The sequence below is a fragment of the Leptosomus discolor genome, chromosome 2, assembly GCF_034619465.1.
Source record: "Leptosomus discolor isolate bLepDis1 chromosome 2, bLepDis1.hap2, whole genome shotgun sequence".
Taxonomy (NCBI): Eukaryota; Metazoa; Chordata; class Aves; order Leptosomiformes; family Leptosomidae; genus Leptosomus; species Leptosomus discolor.
In genome coordinates, this window is record NC_141392.1 from 113,295,894 (window position 1) to 113,312,468 (window position 16,575).

Here is a 16,575-nt window from a genome sequence, read left to right on the forward strand (position 1 = left end):
ATGTTCACCACCACTCTCTGTGCTTGGCCATCCAGCAAGTTTTTAACCCAGTTTAGTGTGCATCTGTCTGGGCCATGAGCCGCCAGCTTTCTTGGGAGAATGCTGTTTGAGACAGTGTCAAAGGCTTTAGTAAAGTTCAGGTAGATGACATCCACAGCCTTCCCCCCATCGACTAGACAGATCATCTGGTCATAGGAGGAGATCAGTTTAGTTAAGCAGGACCTGCCCTACAGGGTTGAGCATGAGTCCCTGGTTGTCCTGCACATGCCATGTGCACTCTCAAGATGAACTGCTTCATAAGCTTCCCCACCACTGAGCTCAGGCTGACAGGCCTGTAGTCCCCCGGATCCTCCTTCCGGCCCTTCTTATAGATAGGCGTAACATTGGCAAGCCTCCAGTTGTCTGGGATCTCCCCTGTTGACCAGGACTTCTGATAAATGATGGAGTGGTTTGGCCAGCTCCTTTGCCAACTCCCTCAGTACTCTTGGGTGGATCCCATCTGGCCCCATAGACTTGTGGATGTCCAGGTGGCAAAGCAGGTCATTTACTGCTTCCTACTGAATTGTGGAGGGTTTATTCTGCTCTTAGTCCCCGTCCTCCATCTCAGGATGCTGATTACCCTGCAGATTGTTTGTCTGCTTATTAAGAACTGAGGCAAAGAAGGCATTAAGTACCTCAGCCTTTTCCTCATCCTAGGTGACAATGTTCCCCTCCACATCCGATAGAGGATGGAGATTCTCCTCAGCTCTCTTTTTATTGTTAATGTATTAGTAGAAATATTTTTTGTTGACAATGTATTTGTAGAAACTTTTTTTAGTGTCTTTCATGACAGTGGCCAGCCTGAGTTCTAGTTGGGCTTTTGCCTCTCTAATTTTCCCTCTGCATGACCTAACAAGCTCCCTATACTGTTCTTGAGTTACCTGCCGTTTACCTCCAAGAGTGGTAAACCCTCCTTTTTTCCCTAAGTTCTAGCAAAACCTCACTGTTCAACTAGGCCAGTTGTCTTCCCCGCCAGTTTGTCTTCCAGCACACGGGGACAGCCTGCTCTTGTGCCTTTAAGATTTCCTCCTTGAAGAATGTCCAGCCTTCCTGGACCCCCTTGCCCTTCAGGACTGTCTCCCAAGGTACTCTCTCGACCAGTGTCCTGAACAGGCCAAAGTCAGCCCTCTGGAAGTCCATGGTTGTGGTTTGTTTGACTCTCCTCCTAACTTGATCCAGAATAGAGACCTCTATCATTTCATTGTCACTAAGCCCAAGATGGCCTCCAAACTACATTTCCCATCAGTCCGTGTCTGTTCGTAAACAGAGATGGAAAAAAATGTAAGGACCTGTAAGTGTTTAGTCTGGCAAAGACGAGGCTAAGCGACAATCCAAAAGCAGCCTACTACCAAAAGAAGGGCAGTTACAAGGATGACATGGCCCAATTCTTCTTTGTAGTGGCAGATAATTTAACAAGAAGCAACAAGCTGCAGCTTAAGAAATTCAAATTGGACACTATGGAAAATCTTTCTCATTATGCAGATAGCGCAGTACTGAAGCAGTCTGCAAAGTGATGAAATCTCTATCCTTTCAGGTTTACAAGACATGGTTAGAAAAATCCACAACTGATGTAGTTCCAGGATTGATATTAGCCTTGCTTTGAGCAGAAGTTGCATTAGATGGGCTGCCAGATATCCCTTCCAACTACAACTTCTGTGAGTGGTAGTGAGTGGAGTCTAGCACGGAAAAAAAAACCCTGCTGCAAAACCTTAGTCCTTCCAAACAGTGTACTTCAGAAAATCTGAATTGCCTAGGAATAACAATACCGCTGAGCAACAGTTACTAAAAATTCCTATGATTACATATTCCATTCTTAAAAGCTTTTACACTAATTATGTTCACAATACGTTTTTCACTCCATTTCCACAAATAAATTTAGTCGGGAAAGAGATTCTAACTATTGACATCAGCTATGGCACATAAATTGTTCCTCTGTAGAGGACTATCTACTACTTATATGTTATTCAAACTCCATGGAGTTTGACTTCTCTTCAGGGTCTTTCAGTTTATACAGATGGACTGTTCTGTCAACAAGAGATTTCTTGATATAGAGTTCTGCTAAGATGAAAGAATTTCTGAATATAATCATCAGGGCAATAAGTAAGCTGTAGCAACTCACAAGACTCACAGATTCCAAAATTTGAATGTCAGAAACAGGGATGTGAGAAATAACCTGACAACATAATGTTTTCACAGAAAAAGGTGTAGTTGGATGGCAATCCAAATGTGAATCAACAATGCCACTCTGTTGCAAAAAGGCATAGGCCATACCAAAAGGTATAAATAGACAGACAGCCTGTAAACAATTCTTCTGTTCTACTCTGCTCTGCTAAAGCCTCAGCTGGGTTTCTTTTTCCAATTTTGGGCACTACAGTTTGTGAAAGATGTAAAATTAAAGAGAGTTCAGTAGAATAATAAAAACAACTGGGATTCTAGAAAACATAACTGAAGAGAAAAAAACCCTGAATTAATTCTGATTCTTTAACCTAAAAAAAAAAAAAAAAAAAAAAAAAAAAGAGAATACTAAAATGGGAGTTTCTTCAGGTATATAAAAGGCTGCAAGTAGGAGAAGAGGAATAAATTATTTTCCATGACCTAAGAAATAGAACAAGCAATGATGGGTTTAAACTGCAACAAAGTTTGAAATTAGGATTGGAATATTAGAAAACAGTAATACAAAGGTATGAGTAGTGAAGTGCTGAAATAGATCTTCTGGGAGATTATGGACTCTTGAATTGCAGAGACCTTCAAAACAACCTATGTGAGCTACCAGCTATCACAGAGACATTGCTGAGGAAGGGGGCAGATTAGATAATGAATATATGAAAGTGTTTCTTTTTGTTTTTCCTTTGAATATACGGGAAACAATTAATTTATTTGACTGTTCCATAAGATACAGTCAGTCTTGAACATTAGATATTACAAGCATTGCACTACTCTCCGTATATTTTTTCTAAAGGGTTAATAATTTTCTTTTAAAAAACATAGTGTTTTATTTCTCCTTTGGATTTGTTTGGGTTTATCTTTCTTCCGGCTGTCTTTTATTGATGGGACTTTATCCCGGAACCACAGAAATTCCCACTATTCCATTTACACAGAGGACTCAAGAGAGGAGTTAGAATAGTGTGCCCCAAATATTTTAATACTGAAAGTATTTTTTACAAGCTTCTGCTCATGAGCAAAAGTAATAATCAAGAAATTTAATATGAAAACAAGAAGTATTTTCTGTTCATGGAAATTATTCAACAAAATAATTTTGCCCAATCAATGCATTTGATTAAATAGTTATTTTTTCATAAGCTGTTTGTGAACAAATTAAAAAAAAAAAAAAAAAGAATAAAGGGAAAAGAAAGAGAAACAATATGTCAAATAAATGATTCATTAAGAATCATGAGCCCAGTTAAAGCTGAGAGGAACATATGTGACTTACACCATTTTCAGTTTAATTTACTACAGTAGGTTCTTTGCAGACTCTTTCCTCTTTATTAGCTTCATTTATTTCTGTAATCCTCAACTAGCCACATGTTAAGGCATAATAATATTTGGTGGGGGAAGATTATCAAAGCCCAGTTCTCCTGTACAGGTGTCTGAGGTTGCAAGGAATTATCTGGTTTTGGTGTTGGAAAAGCATTTCATGTGTCTGTACCACGTATGACTGTAGTCATTAGCCCAGCTCACATGCTGCTGTCAGGATGGTTTATTAGAACAGTTACTTTTTTTTTTCTTTTGGCAAATACTCTGTGTACCAAGAAATATACTACTCATTAATCAAAAATATTTTTCAAGTCCAAGTTTAATTCAGTAAAACCTTTCAGCACAAAAATATTCAGCATTTTTGAAGATTCTAAATATTTTATTTTGACATTAGCATTTAGTCCTTCTAATTAAGGGAGAAAAAGACCCTCATCTTTCAAAAGAAAATTTCACTTTCCACCTACTTATGCTTCATATGTAATTATCGCTTTTTTCCAAGTAAAAAAGTACATGTTTAAAAAGGCCCACTCTTCAGGTCAAATATGTTTCACTCAATTGAAAATTACTTTTTTTCATAGGTTGAATTTTTGTTTGCAAGTTTTTTTCAATGTCTGGTAAATTTTTGAATGCAGCACAACTCAGAAGCAGATTTTTGACTGAAATAAAACAACCTCTGGCCATATCAGGGGCCCATAGTTGTGAATGTCATATCCTGGGCAAGGGTTTACCACCTCAGCCTGAGGTGAGTATCTCCCTATGAAATGGGCACAGGGATGCAATCCCTACAAGCTTATCCAAGGCATCTGAATCTTCAAAGGCCTTTTATCATTAGCAATTCTCTCATACTCTGCAAACACAACACAGGGGCTGTATGCTCCATGCTTTTACATTTCATCCATATTGTAGATTATTATCCCTCAAACTTGACAACATCCAAAATAACATAATTTTTAAAGCACTGTATGTAAAACGTCAGTGATGGTCTAAGGAACAGTTAAGTGAAATGAAATGAGCATGCAAATATATTGTTTAAATTAATTTCTGTTTGACAATACTTCCATATCCCATGTTTGTTGCATTTCACTTGGATACCCCCTGCAGAGGTGTATTAACATCAATTGTTTCATTAACAGTGTTACATTGTCTGTGCAGTCCAGCACTGTCATTGTAGCTCTATCATCTTTCATGTCCTAAATTACCATCACACATTGACAGATTTTTATTATTTTTCCTAGTGAGGAACAGCTATGTTCACTATATTACTTAGTACCTGACTCTTCCAGTACAAATTTGTTTCCCAGTGAAGGCCTGAACAGCCCCCAAAAGAAACAGACTTGTGAGAATTACTGTGAACAAATAGACAGCCCTTGTCCTATATAACTTCTATCAGGCAACACAGAAGGTAAAGGGAGGTGAAAGAAGTACAAATATTCCATTTACATAGGGGAAAGTAAGCAGTACAGAGATTAAGAGAGCCAATAAAGGATTTAAACATCTAAAGCAGGATTTGGAGAAAATGGAGAAGTTTAGGTAGAAAACTGTAAGCTGAGAAGCAAAGCAACAGCTGCTGCCTAAACTTGGAGGCACTTAAACCCAAGAGAGACTGTAGATTTGAGTTCACAAGAGGTTAGCGTTTCTCATTATAGGCTTGCCTGAAGTTTCCCGAGTTAGCAACACAGCACCTATCAACAGTGGCCTGCTGTGAACTCGTGCTAAATCCCCAGGGGTCCTTCCTGGGGCTCAGTGCTGTGCTCTGCAACACCAACCATCCACAGCAGGCCTGAGCACAACACAAAATCATGTTTTTTTAAGTCATGCCTGCCACAAACGGTGATGCACTTGACCACCCATTTTGTAATCAGCAGTCAAATCAGAAACTAGTTATCAGGAAAGTAGGATCCAGTAATTTTTTCTGCTTCACAGGAAAGAATGAAGGACCTGTTTTTGCAGGAACATTCTCATCTCAAGGCTATTTCCATTTTTACATTAAATACTCTTTGAACTACGGGAACAGAATGGGAATCCGGGATTCTTTGCCTTCAGGTGAGTACTCTAATCACTTAGTCAAAAGTTTTGTTCGTGTTTCCTTGAATTATTTTCTTAACAAGGGCAAGGTTAAAACATGATGACTGGAGAATAGCCAGATAGCCTGTAGTGTGTCTAACTAGTAGCTACACTTAAACTGAATGACAGAGATTTAAGCCACTGTGGCTACACAGGGAACTGAAACCAGATTTTTCACACCTAAGATGAGTAACAGTAGGATATGATACAACTTTTGCCCATGTTTTAAAACAGGCTTCTGTTTTCTTTACTTTAAATAATAATTCAAGGCACCAGCCTACCTCTCAGTGACATGACCAGGGTCACTAAGAGACCTTGTAGCACAGCTGAGAATAAAACAAACAAGTGAAAAAACACTTGTCTCAGATCAGTATTTTTTTCCTTTCCTTTTCAGTACTTTTTTTTCTCTACCATAATCACATTTAGAGGGGAGGAGGAAGTTAATGCAAAGTACTGTCATACCTTATGCAACTTATCCTGAGTATATTCAAGTCATGCTGCATCTTCTGAACTTAGGGATAAACGTGGATTTTGCATGGCTTTTTACATCCGCTATTACTGAAGGAAGAACATAGCTAAGTAAAACGAGCTGTAGTCTATACTCATTTATGCATTATACATAAAGTAGTTAGTTAAAGTTTAGTATGCTACATCCCTAAAAAAACTTTTGAAAATAATAGTTTTGTACAGATATGATCACAAAAAAGAAGTATGGAGATAACAGAGTTAACCTGCAAGTTTAGTTAGGTCAACTAGGCTTTTAGCTGGAAGAATGATATACGTGAATAGGCACTACTTATATTGAGACCCAAGTTTGAGTTTAGAGGGTGGGAAAATGTTGTTTAGCAATTTTTTACTGGAAATAGTATTGAATTTACAAATTTGGAGTACTCAAATTGATTTTTGTTGAGCAGAAACTTATTTTTAAAAGCATCACAGTGCAGTCTCAATGATTTTATTCAATGCTTATACACCTCAGCAAACTGAATGAATTTTAATTATATGTATTTGTCATTTCTAAGCATCTAAGGCTGTATTCTTTCTTTGAATGTGCACAGAGATCTCATTGGCTTCAAAGGAAATTGTGTGTATGTATCTGGTGACAGCTTTTTCTGTTATAGTCAGGATGATGCTGGCCTGGCAGTAAAATTGATATGAATTTTGAATTACTTAGGTCTGCAGGATTGGGCTCTGTATTTGAAAAAGGAAAATAGAGTCTAACTCCAAAAGATACTTATATATATCAAGATACGATTCCCCTACTGAATCTAGTTCTGTAACTCAGTCAAAAGGGTTCAGCTAACATCATAAACCATGAGAGTGAAGCTTGAACAGTTTATGAATAGCAACTGTCACACAGATTGAATTTATTCTTTGCTATTCAGTCAAGGGGTATTTGTTATTGCTTATAATATTTAGAAAGTCATTTTGGAGTTGAGGTATTGAAAGTCTCACAGATAAAAATATTTTATAAAACATTAACTAACCTAATAGAAAGAAGCATTGGGTGCTCATTTTATTTAAGCATTTAATTTTCATGGGAGTCCTTCAGGGCAGCAGAGATATTATACATATTATTAAAAATGAGCAGAACCATAATAGAATGCAGTTACAGAACAATGGCTTAATAAAGGATCCCAAAGCACATATGAAAAAGGAGAGGGACAAGCAAATAAAACCGTGTTATAATCACGCAAGCAAATTTTAGGTTGACAACAGCTTTTCAATTAAAATAAAAATAATAAATATATAATGGACAATTGCTCTGTTTCTAAAAGGGAAATGCAAGAAAACTTCATGTTTTATGCTGGAGAAACAATTTTGCCTTCTCTCTTTCAGGAGCTTGGAAAACAGATAATCATAAGATAATAATAATAAAGTGCCCAGTGTGCACTTAGATACATATTTATTATGTACTTCTCATTAGGTCATTTAGAGACAGAGTAACACATCATTAGTGGAGAGTCATACACTGAAAATGTCAGTTTTGTGAAGAATCCTTTGTGAAAAACTGTAAGTTTACTCCTTATGGTCAGATATTTCTAAAAAGGTTTCCAATCTACAAAACTGATTAGGAAAGCACTGCCTGCAGTTGTAAAATGGTAGTTGAAGAAAGACATCAAAAAGTTGATGGGGCATGTGACAGTAGTCTACCTAATAAGATTGCATTAGAAGACAGTAACAAATACTTTTTTTCTTCTTTTTCTTTTTTTATTTTTTTCTGTCAGCTTATTTTCTGAAGCTGCATTAGTTTCTGGAGATATTTTTTTTTTCCTGTACAAATACTATGTTGTCATTTTTATTTTAGATTTATTTGTAGCTAGACCGAGAGGAGACTATGGGAATTTTCCTACTAGTCTGCCATTATCATTCTCCTTTTACAGAAGGAACAATGTAACCACCTTTATTAAAGCCATGTCAAAATCATATATTCAGAAGGGACCAATACTCATGACTATTTCATTTTCAGAGTACCAGCTACGGAGTGCCAACATCTTTAAAAAAGATGTTTTTCATCTGGCACATTTTCAACGTCTTGTTACAGCAGTGTTGTAAATTTAAACTTACCCTGTAACTACATGACTACAAGATCAGCTATAAAAGGAGTTGAAGGAGTAGGTAGTTGGGGTTAAAGTTCTCTATCAATTGGAATCCTCTTTTCACGATTAAATATAATGTGAAACTACACCTTTACTGGAAAAAAAAAACACCAAACCTTGCATAAAAATTCTCTTATTATATTTGAACCTACTTGGAGCAATAAATGACTGAATTAGCAAATTAAGATCAAGCTTACTTTACCAAAAGCTTTCAAATACATAGACACTGAAAAAAAGATTCTGTGGCTACAGTCACTTGGTTAGGCTCAACACAAGTCTAGATTATATTTTATTAATATTATATTTAGATATGTATTTATATCACATTTAACAGAGTTTAAAAGTAAATGGAATTTATGTAAATAGTATGAACTTTTAGATTATACTCCTGAACCAAGCAACAGCCTGCACAAGTGTAAATATTCTGCTATGAATAAGCAAATTTTCCCTATTTGGCTGTGGTCATGTCTGCTTAGAGGATTTTTTTGTTGTTGTTCTATTTCTTCCGTGTCTGTATGAACATGGTGGCCTGTCAGAGCATTTTGAATTGTTCAAAATAACATTAAGAAGGAGATAATCCTGGAAATAGAAGGATCAAGAAATAAGATCACTGTTAATTGACCTAACTTTATGCTCATCTACATCCAATTCTTCAAAGTTCATGAAGTAAATTGTTGTAATCCTGGGGAAAGTTTCTTTGAGTATCATAGTAGGTAAATTACAATTAACCTCCCCCCCAAAAAAAGCCTATGTATTCTGTTTCCATTTAGTGTAGAGAGACAAACATCTAAATGAAAATCTAGTCCCTCCGCTATTTTTCTTTCATACTCCAGTGAATGTGATGCTACTGTCAGGACCCTGAGTGCTCCAGCAAGATCTACAAGCTCTTCCCTCGCTTCCTCAGAGTTTGTTGCCTGTGTTCAAGATCAGCTCTGATAAGATGAACCTCGGATAAGATGTCCGTGAGAAAAGCAAAGTTAATGATGAAGAGCTTTGAGGAGGCTTGGACGGGGCTTCAGCACCTGACTTGGGAGGTGCACAGAAGCTCTGGCCCAAGCCTAGGCTAGGCTGCCTGTGTTGGATGGCCTTGCATGGCTGCTGTGACCTCCTGGTTGGGCCTCAGCTGGCCCTGGTCCCCCACCCCTGCTCTTCTCCCTTTGCCAGGGCACTAGGGTGCTGCACTTGGGGTTAGGGCACCCTCAGCTCCCCACTGCCCAGAACCCTGCCTTGCTGCTCCCTGACAGCTGAAAAGCGATGAGGCTACCTGATTTGGGACCCTGCCTACATAACGGTTTTCCAAAGATAAACATGTTTAAAAGGAAGGTAGCTTCTTATCATCACTCCTCAAAAAGCGCTTTCTACTACAGTATCATTTTGGTTGTATCACTTGATCAGGAAGCAGAAATTAAGTTTGGGGTCTTCACAAGTGTCATCTGACAAAAAATATACTTGGTCATGCTTCACCTCTCCTTCAGGAGCTGGGTTAAGTCTAAACAGTTGGCTACAGAGGCACGTCACAGGTCCAAGCACCAGCACAGTATTATTTATACTATTAATTGGTAGCATGGCCTTTTGAAAAGCTTTGGCACAGGCCAGTTACTATCCCTCCATACAGGTTAGGGATTAAAATGGATTAGGAATAATTCCTAATAGGCAGTTTGGATGCAGCCACTCGGTTTTGGAGTTTAGAGAGTTCAGCTGGACAATCATATCATTATACCATACCTCAGCAACAGAGAACAGCCCCTGGTCAATTTTACTTACAAGTGACCCTATGAATGCAAGAATCATGAAGCCACCAGCAGCCAGTAGAAGAGCAGAAAAGAGGCAAAGGTCAAAAGTGTGGCCACAATTATCTTCTTGAGCTAGTTTTCACATTTGATATTTCACTGTCACAGAAGCTGTCCAAAGCTCAAGGATCAAAATGTCAAGACTCTCCCAAAATAGTTAGTGGTAAAAACTGTACTTAGTTACGTAGTGTGCCTGCTGCTACAGGGCTGGCAGGACACAGGTTTACCCAGAATATCCCAGATCTGGGCATTATGGCCTTGCCTTGGTATTTGGACAATATAAATTAAAAAGTTGTTTGCAAAAAGTGAGCAACTTTACCATCTACATCAGTTGTGGTCCAGATCACATGTTTCTCAAAGGACTAATGTCTTGTCTCTGAGGCCTTAGGTACACTGAGACTGTAATGAAGGTATAGGCACAGAAGAAATACACAGGGAGTATGCCACTGCAGAGAATTTCAGGTGAAGAAGGTCCTTCCTGGTACCCTTTATGTCTAGGTGCTTGTGGGCAGACGAGATTGCAATCTGAAATAGAGGTGAGTTTCTGGGCATCTCAGATTCAACATCAATAGAATTGTAATGGACAGATTTCTACAATCTAGAGAAAGTTTATAATACATAGGAAATATCCCACCCTTATCATCACTTATCTCTAGTTGCTTATTGAAACATGCGTTCCTGAATTTTTCCACACAAATGTTCTCCACTCATACAAATCAGTGGAGGTTTCAGTTCCACTTTTAGCAACGGGGATCTAAGGTTCCAAAGCCCAGCTCAAGCCAAGATGATAAAAACATTTTTAAAAAATGTTTAGAAAATAAGCTACTGGTTATCTATTTTGTTACATATTTTAGGAGTTTTTGCTCTATTAAATTGAACACAAATGCAACAGTGACAAAATGCCAAGGATGAAAAAAGTCACAAAAGGAAAATACAGCAATGGAAAAATGTAAGTTCACTCCCTGGGAGTAGACCAGGACAGAACTAGAGATGATGATATTATCAGGTTTCTTTCCCATGTTCAGAATGAGGAAAAAATCGTTAGGTTTAGTAACAATGGACTAGGGTTAGTAACATGGCAAATTCCTGTATCCTGGTACAAGGAGAGATTATGACCCTGGTTAACTGGGTTGAAGCTGGTCAATGGGATTGAGAACAGAGTGGAGTGACGCTGCGCTGCCAGTGCACCCGTCCGAGAGCAGCCAAGCCTGCACTCACTGCCTTGCTAAACAAGCCTCCATGAGCTCCCAGAAGTAAAACTTCTAATGGAGATGATAAACGCATTCATCAAAATAGCTCAGACAAAACAAGCGTCTCCAGTAGGCCGTGGCAATACACTTCTGGACACTGTGTACTGCTTTTGTAACATGCTCTGACATCAACAGAAGCCTTCAAACTGAGAGGTTTATTTCAAGCAGTTGATTTACATAATCTCTATCGTTTTTCTGCAGTGTTCTTTAATCGCAGTTATATATAAATATGCTTATAAATTGGGGGGGGGGGTTGGTTTGTTTGTTGGTTTTTTTTTAAGGCAACTTCTTGACAGTTCATAGTTTAAAATTAGGATTGAAGAGAAACTGAGGGAAAAAGTCCTGTTTGAGGGATGGAGGTAGAGCATGAAGCACTGATGAGACAGAGTGTGCAGACAAAGGAACTGAAATTAAATGAGAAAATGGGTGTTGGAGGCTGAATAGAGGTCATGGAGAGATATGGATTGTAAGGGATTGTAAGTGCTTCAGCAAGGAATATATATATCAAGGAATATCAAGGAATGAGGGAGTACTCTCGTTGAGCAGACTTGCGAAATCATGGAAGACACAAAGAAAAAATTTGACAGGAGATATTCCACCTAGTTAGAAGTGCAGAGTCTTCCTTTGACCCAGACTCCTTCCTACTGCACCTGCAGTTTACTGAGGCAGTCTGTTCTCCACTATTTTGCACGGAAAAGATGAAATAATGTTTTGTTTGTTTAGAACTATCTAAAAATTACTCCACGTAGCCTTGATGATTGGCAAATGTGGGAAGTGTGAACTGTGCAAATGCAGCCTAAAAAGATGCAGAAGTTAAACGGGAAAAATGTAGTGTTTAGAAAACAGAAACTGTTGATGAAGGCATACGGAAAATGGCCTTCAACTTGGACTAGCTTTAACAATTAAGCACATTAACAGTTATAAAAAAAATCAAAATATTTAAATGCCATTTTCCAGCCTTAATTCTAAACCTACAAGAGTGTTTTCATAATTTAATTTTAAATGATGCAGTTGGTGAAGGTCACGCCATGAAAGAACATATAATTTCTGACAATCATTAGAAAAGCATTTACACAATTCCAGAGATTAATAACATCCATCTGCTATGCTTAGTCCTGTGAAACTTTTATGTGCATCTATTAGAATAGAATCCCTTTTTTTTAATTTTTTTTCCAAATTCACTTTCTAGTTCTACAGACCCTGAATGCTACATCCTTAACTGCTGTAAATCAACTTGATTCCTGTGAGTCTCAGGCTGCAGCCTCTGAGTTTATGAGACATGGGAAGTCTGTAACCATCAACAGATTAATATAATTGCTACAGTGAAAAATAACAGATGTCCATCTTTGAATGTTGTATCACTAAACACACCCTTTTTTCTCTTTTTATGATGTGATGCCTTTGCATATGTTAAAAAAGACGAGAAGAAGAAAAAATGCTGTTCTTGAAAGACAGTCATATAAATAATTGAACAGAAAAGGGTCATTCAAAGTAAACACATCTAGGAAACAGCTTTTGCCTCATATTAACTTAGGTATACAACTTGTAACCTGAGAAACTGAAATTCACTATATTTATTTAAGGGTGTACATCTCTCTATCATGAGAATAAAGTGATGGCATTATTGTTCTCAGTTAATTAAACCTGGAGACTGGGAAAAGGCCAGCAGCGAAGAAAGATATTATCCTCAAACCCTGAAAGCAGAAATACTTATGTCTAGATGACAAAACTATTTCCACTGTGAAAAAAGTAGTAAATGTACTTCTAGATAAAAATGGTACTTTAATATGATTCACACATGAACCAAAGAATGTCATTAGATTCTTTTCATGAAATATCTTAAAATGTTTAAATTCTCACTTCTTAGAAGTTCACATGATTAGAGCACAAGACTAGGAACTTGGAAGAACTAGGTTACCATCCCATCATTGACACTGCCTCACAGGGAAATGGCGGTCAAATGAACTAATTGTTTCTGAGTTTCATTTCCATAATGTGCAAAATTAGGTGTAAAAGTGTGTAGTGGGATTAACTACTACAGATGACAGATTTTAGTTTTCACAGAATCATAGAATGATTAGGTTGGAAAAGACCTCTCAGACTGTCAAGTCCATTTCATGTGTTTTAGGAAGGAATGGACTGCTACCATCAGGCAGTCTCACTTTTTACTTAAGACAAGTCATAGCACATCTTATAGCCACATCCGAGGACAACCCACAACCGCTGCTTCAGCCAGATGTGTAAAGTCAAACACAGAGTCCTCTCACCTCACATCAACCGTCTAACATTTCAACGTCCCGTCTAGGCGATGACAAGAGACAGGCAACTCCTCAGGGCAGTTCATGCCTTCCTAAAATACGTCGTGCAACAGGCGAGAGGAACAGCCCCCCTGGAAGGCCTGTCTCTGCTGACTACAGCGAAACCCAGACCCTCAGCTTAGACTGCACAGGTACAACCTGAGGTTGCTAAAGTTGGGTGGGGGTCATCCCACCTCCAGCTTTGAGGAACAGAGCAACTCTTGGACGGGTGCAACCCTCCAGCTGAAGCCTGGACTTTTTTTTCTCCCGTGGGTTTGTTTTTTTTCCCCCTTTTTCTTTCTTTTCGGTGCAGGGGTCGCTCGGCAGCTGCATGCAGCGGTGGCCACCCTTTTTCGCCCCCCGTCCCCCCGGGAAACCCCGCCTCCCCCCACACCGACCCGCCGCCGAGCCGCTGCCCCGGCGGCGGGGGGGCCCGGCCGGGCAGTGACGCCGCGGAGCCCCGCTGCCACCGCCGCCGCCGCCGGGCGCAGCGCGGCGCGGCCAATGAGCGGGGCCGGGGCGGGCTCGGGAGCGGCGCCGCCGGTACATAGGCTCGCCGGAGGGGCCGGGCAGCCCAGAGCGGCGCGGGTGGAGGAGCCGGGCGGGCGGCGGGGAGGACGGAGCTCACCTCCGCTGCAGCGCCCATGGGGACAGGACGACTTTAAAGGAGTTTGGGGGGGGGTTCTGGCGCTGGGCGACTACGGGTACGGAGGGGGGGGGCGAGGGGGACCCCTTGGGTGGGGGGGGATGCTGATCGCCTCCTCTTTTGCCTGTTTTTTGTGGGGTCCCGCCGGGCTGCGGGGATCGGGCGGGCAGGCAGGGGTGCCGGCTCTGAGGCCGTGTGCTCCCCCAGCCGCCTTCCCCGTGCGGCGCTGCCCTGCTCGGCTCGGCTGCCGGCAGGGACCCTCCGGGCTAGACCCTCCCCGCGCCCCGGGAGCCCTTTTCCCTTGCAGAGCGGGGAGCGGAGGCTCCCGGGGCAACTCCATTCCCCTGCGAGGAGCCACCTTCTCCCGCGACGGTGGGAGCCGGGCGCTCTGGGACCGCGGGGCTCGGGCAGCCCCGCACGCCGCGGCCCGGCGAGCGCCGGCGAGACGGGGCTTTGCTCTGCCCTGCCCCGCACCCCGAGGGCAGGGGGGAGGATCCGCACTGGGACTTTCTCCCTTGCACGGAGGGGAGGGAAGGAGCGGGGGAGGGATGGGGGCTTAGGGCGGAATCGCTGAAATCTTTTGTATGTGCCTTGATTTTTTTTTTTTTTTCTTTCTTCCCTCCGTTTGCGCGCTCCTTCCCTTCTCTTGTTCTCTCTGTCCCTGCCCACCCCACCCTTCCTTCAGATCCGGCGATTCCTGCCCTCGCCTCGCCCTGTCATTGATGGGAAATCAACTGGATCGCATCACCCACCTGAATTACAGCGAGCTGCCGACCGGGGACCCCTCGGGGATCGAGAAAGACGAGCTGCGCGTCGGGGTGGCTTACTTCTTTTCGGATGAGGAGGAGGACCTGGACGAACGAGGCCAGCCAGACAAGTACAGCGTGAAGGGCTCCGGCAGCCCTGGCCAGGAGACGCCCACCCACCACCTCCACCACCAGCTGGTACTGAACGAGACCCAGTTCTCCGCTTTCCGCGGCCAGGAATGCATCTTCTCCAAGGTCAGCAGCGGCCCCCAGGCTGGGGACCTCAGCGTCTACTCGGTGTCAGCCCTGCCCGCCCTCTGCAAGCCGGGGGACCTGCTGGAGCTGCTCTACCTGGGGCCGTCGGAGCACCCGCCGCCGCACTGGGCAGTGTACGTGGGCGGCGGGCAGATCATCCACCTGCACCAGGGGCAGATCCGCCAGGACAGCTTGTACGAGGCGGCCGCGGGCAACGTGGGCCGGGTGGTGAATAGCTGGTACCGCTTTCGCCCGCTGGTGGCTGAGCTGGTGGTGCAAAACGCCTGCGGGCACCTGGGCTTAAAAAGCGACGAGATCTGCTGGACTAACTCCGAGAGCTTCGCCGCCTGGTGCCGCTTCGGGAAAAGGGAGTTCAAAGCCGGGGGGGAGCTGCAGGCTGCTGCCGGCACCCAGCACCAGCAGCAATACTATCTCAAGATCCACTTGGCGGAGAACAAGGTGCACACGGTGAGGTTCCACAGCCTGGAGGATCTAATACGTGAGAAGCGCAGGATCGACGCCAGTGGCAAACTGAGGGTGATCCAAGACCTGGCTATAGTGGATGGGAAAGAATAGGGAGCAGCAGGGGTACATGGCTATCTTCCTTCTGCCCTGCCCGGGGAGACCAGCCTGCCACAGAGACGGGAGGCTGCACCTTCTTTCCGTGGGACGCTACTGGAAGCAGGATCCATGGCAACATTCCAAAAAACCAGCATTCTTTACATTTGTTTGGCTTTTAATAGCATTAATGCTGAAAGAGCGAGAGAGGGGAAGAAAAGAGGGGGGAGGTGCAGGAAGGCTGTTCTCGGAGTACGTGGACAAAGTCTCTCCTGTCGATCGATGTTGACCATTCTAGCAACATGCTAATAAAATTTCAAATTGAAATTTTTTTTTTAATTTTTATTTCATGGCTTTAATCCATGATAAGTTTTAAACATCTGGGGCCATGGATGTGGATCTAGCTAAATGAGTTTCTAGCTAATATTTGCCTTGCAGCCTACCAAAAGCATCAGTCATACTTTGCTTGGGAGGGGAAGGGGGGGGGGGGGGGGGGGGGGCGGGGCAGAGGGGGTGGGTAAATGCCTGTTTGTTTTGTTTCTCAACACTGTTGCTTCAGCCTGTAGCTGCAACCCAAATTTTGTCCCAGCCAACTCTGGCAACGTATTAACAGGGGAAAACACTTTCACATTTCTGCTTGAAATCTATCACATTTAAAATATTTGTCTTCTTTGCTTTCTGTTTGCAGCTCTCTGCTAAATGTCATCATAACACATAGGCTCTTTCCACCTCTTCCCTCCTCCCACCTTCCCTGCCTTTTCTTTTTTTTTCTTCTGGAGAAAAGTTGGTGAGCAGCTGTTTTCCTGAAACTAAATTCATTGGTTAAAGTGGTGTATTTTGGAGGACAGGATACTCT

At 42.0% G+C, this 16,575-nt stretch overlaps 1 protein-coding gene across 1 annotated transcript; it reads left to right on the forward strand.

Annotated features, from left to right (window-relative positions):
* Nucleotides 1-14,018: 14,018 nt before the first annotated feature.
* LRATD1 (LRAT domain containing 1) lies at nucleotides 14,019-15,737 on the forward strand. Its single transcript, XM_086461591.1, has 2 exons — nucleotides 14,019-14,218; nucleotides 14,846-15,737. Exons 1-2 carry the CDS (start codon nucleotides 14,019-14,021, stop codon nucleotides 15,735-15,737), a joined length of 1,092 nt encoding a protein of 363 aa, XP_086317717.1.
* The last annotated feature ends 838 nt before the right edge of the window (nucleotides 15,738-16,575 follow it).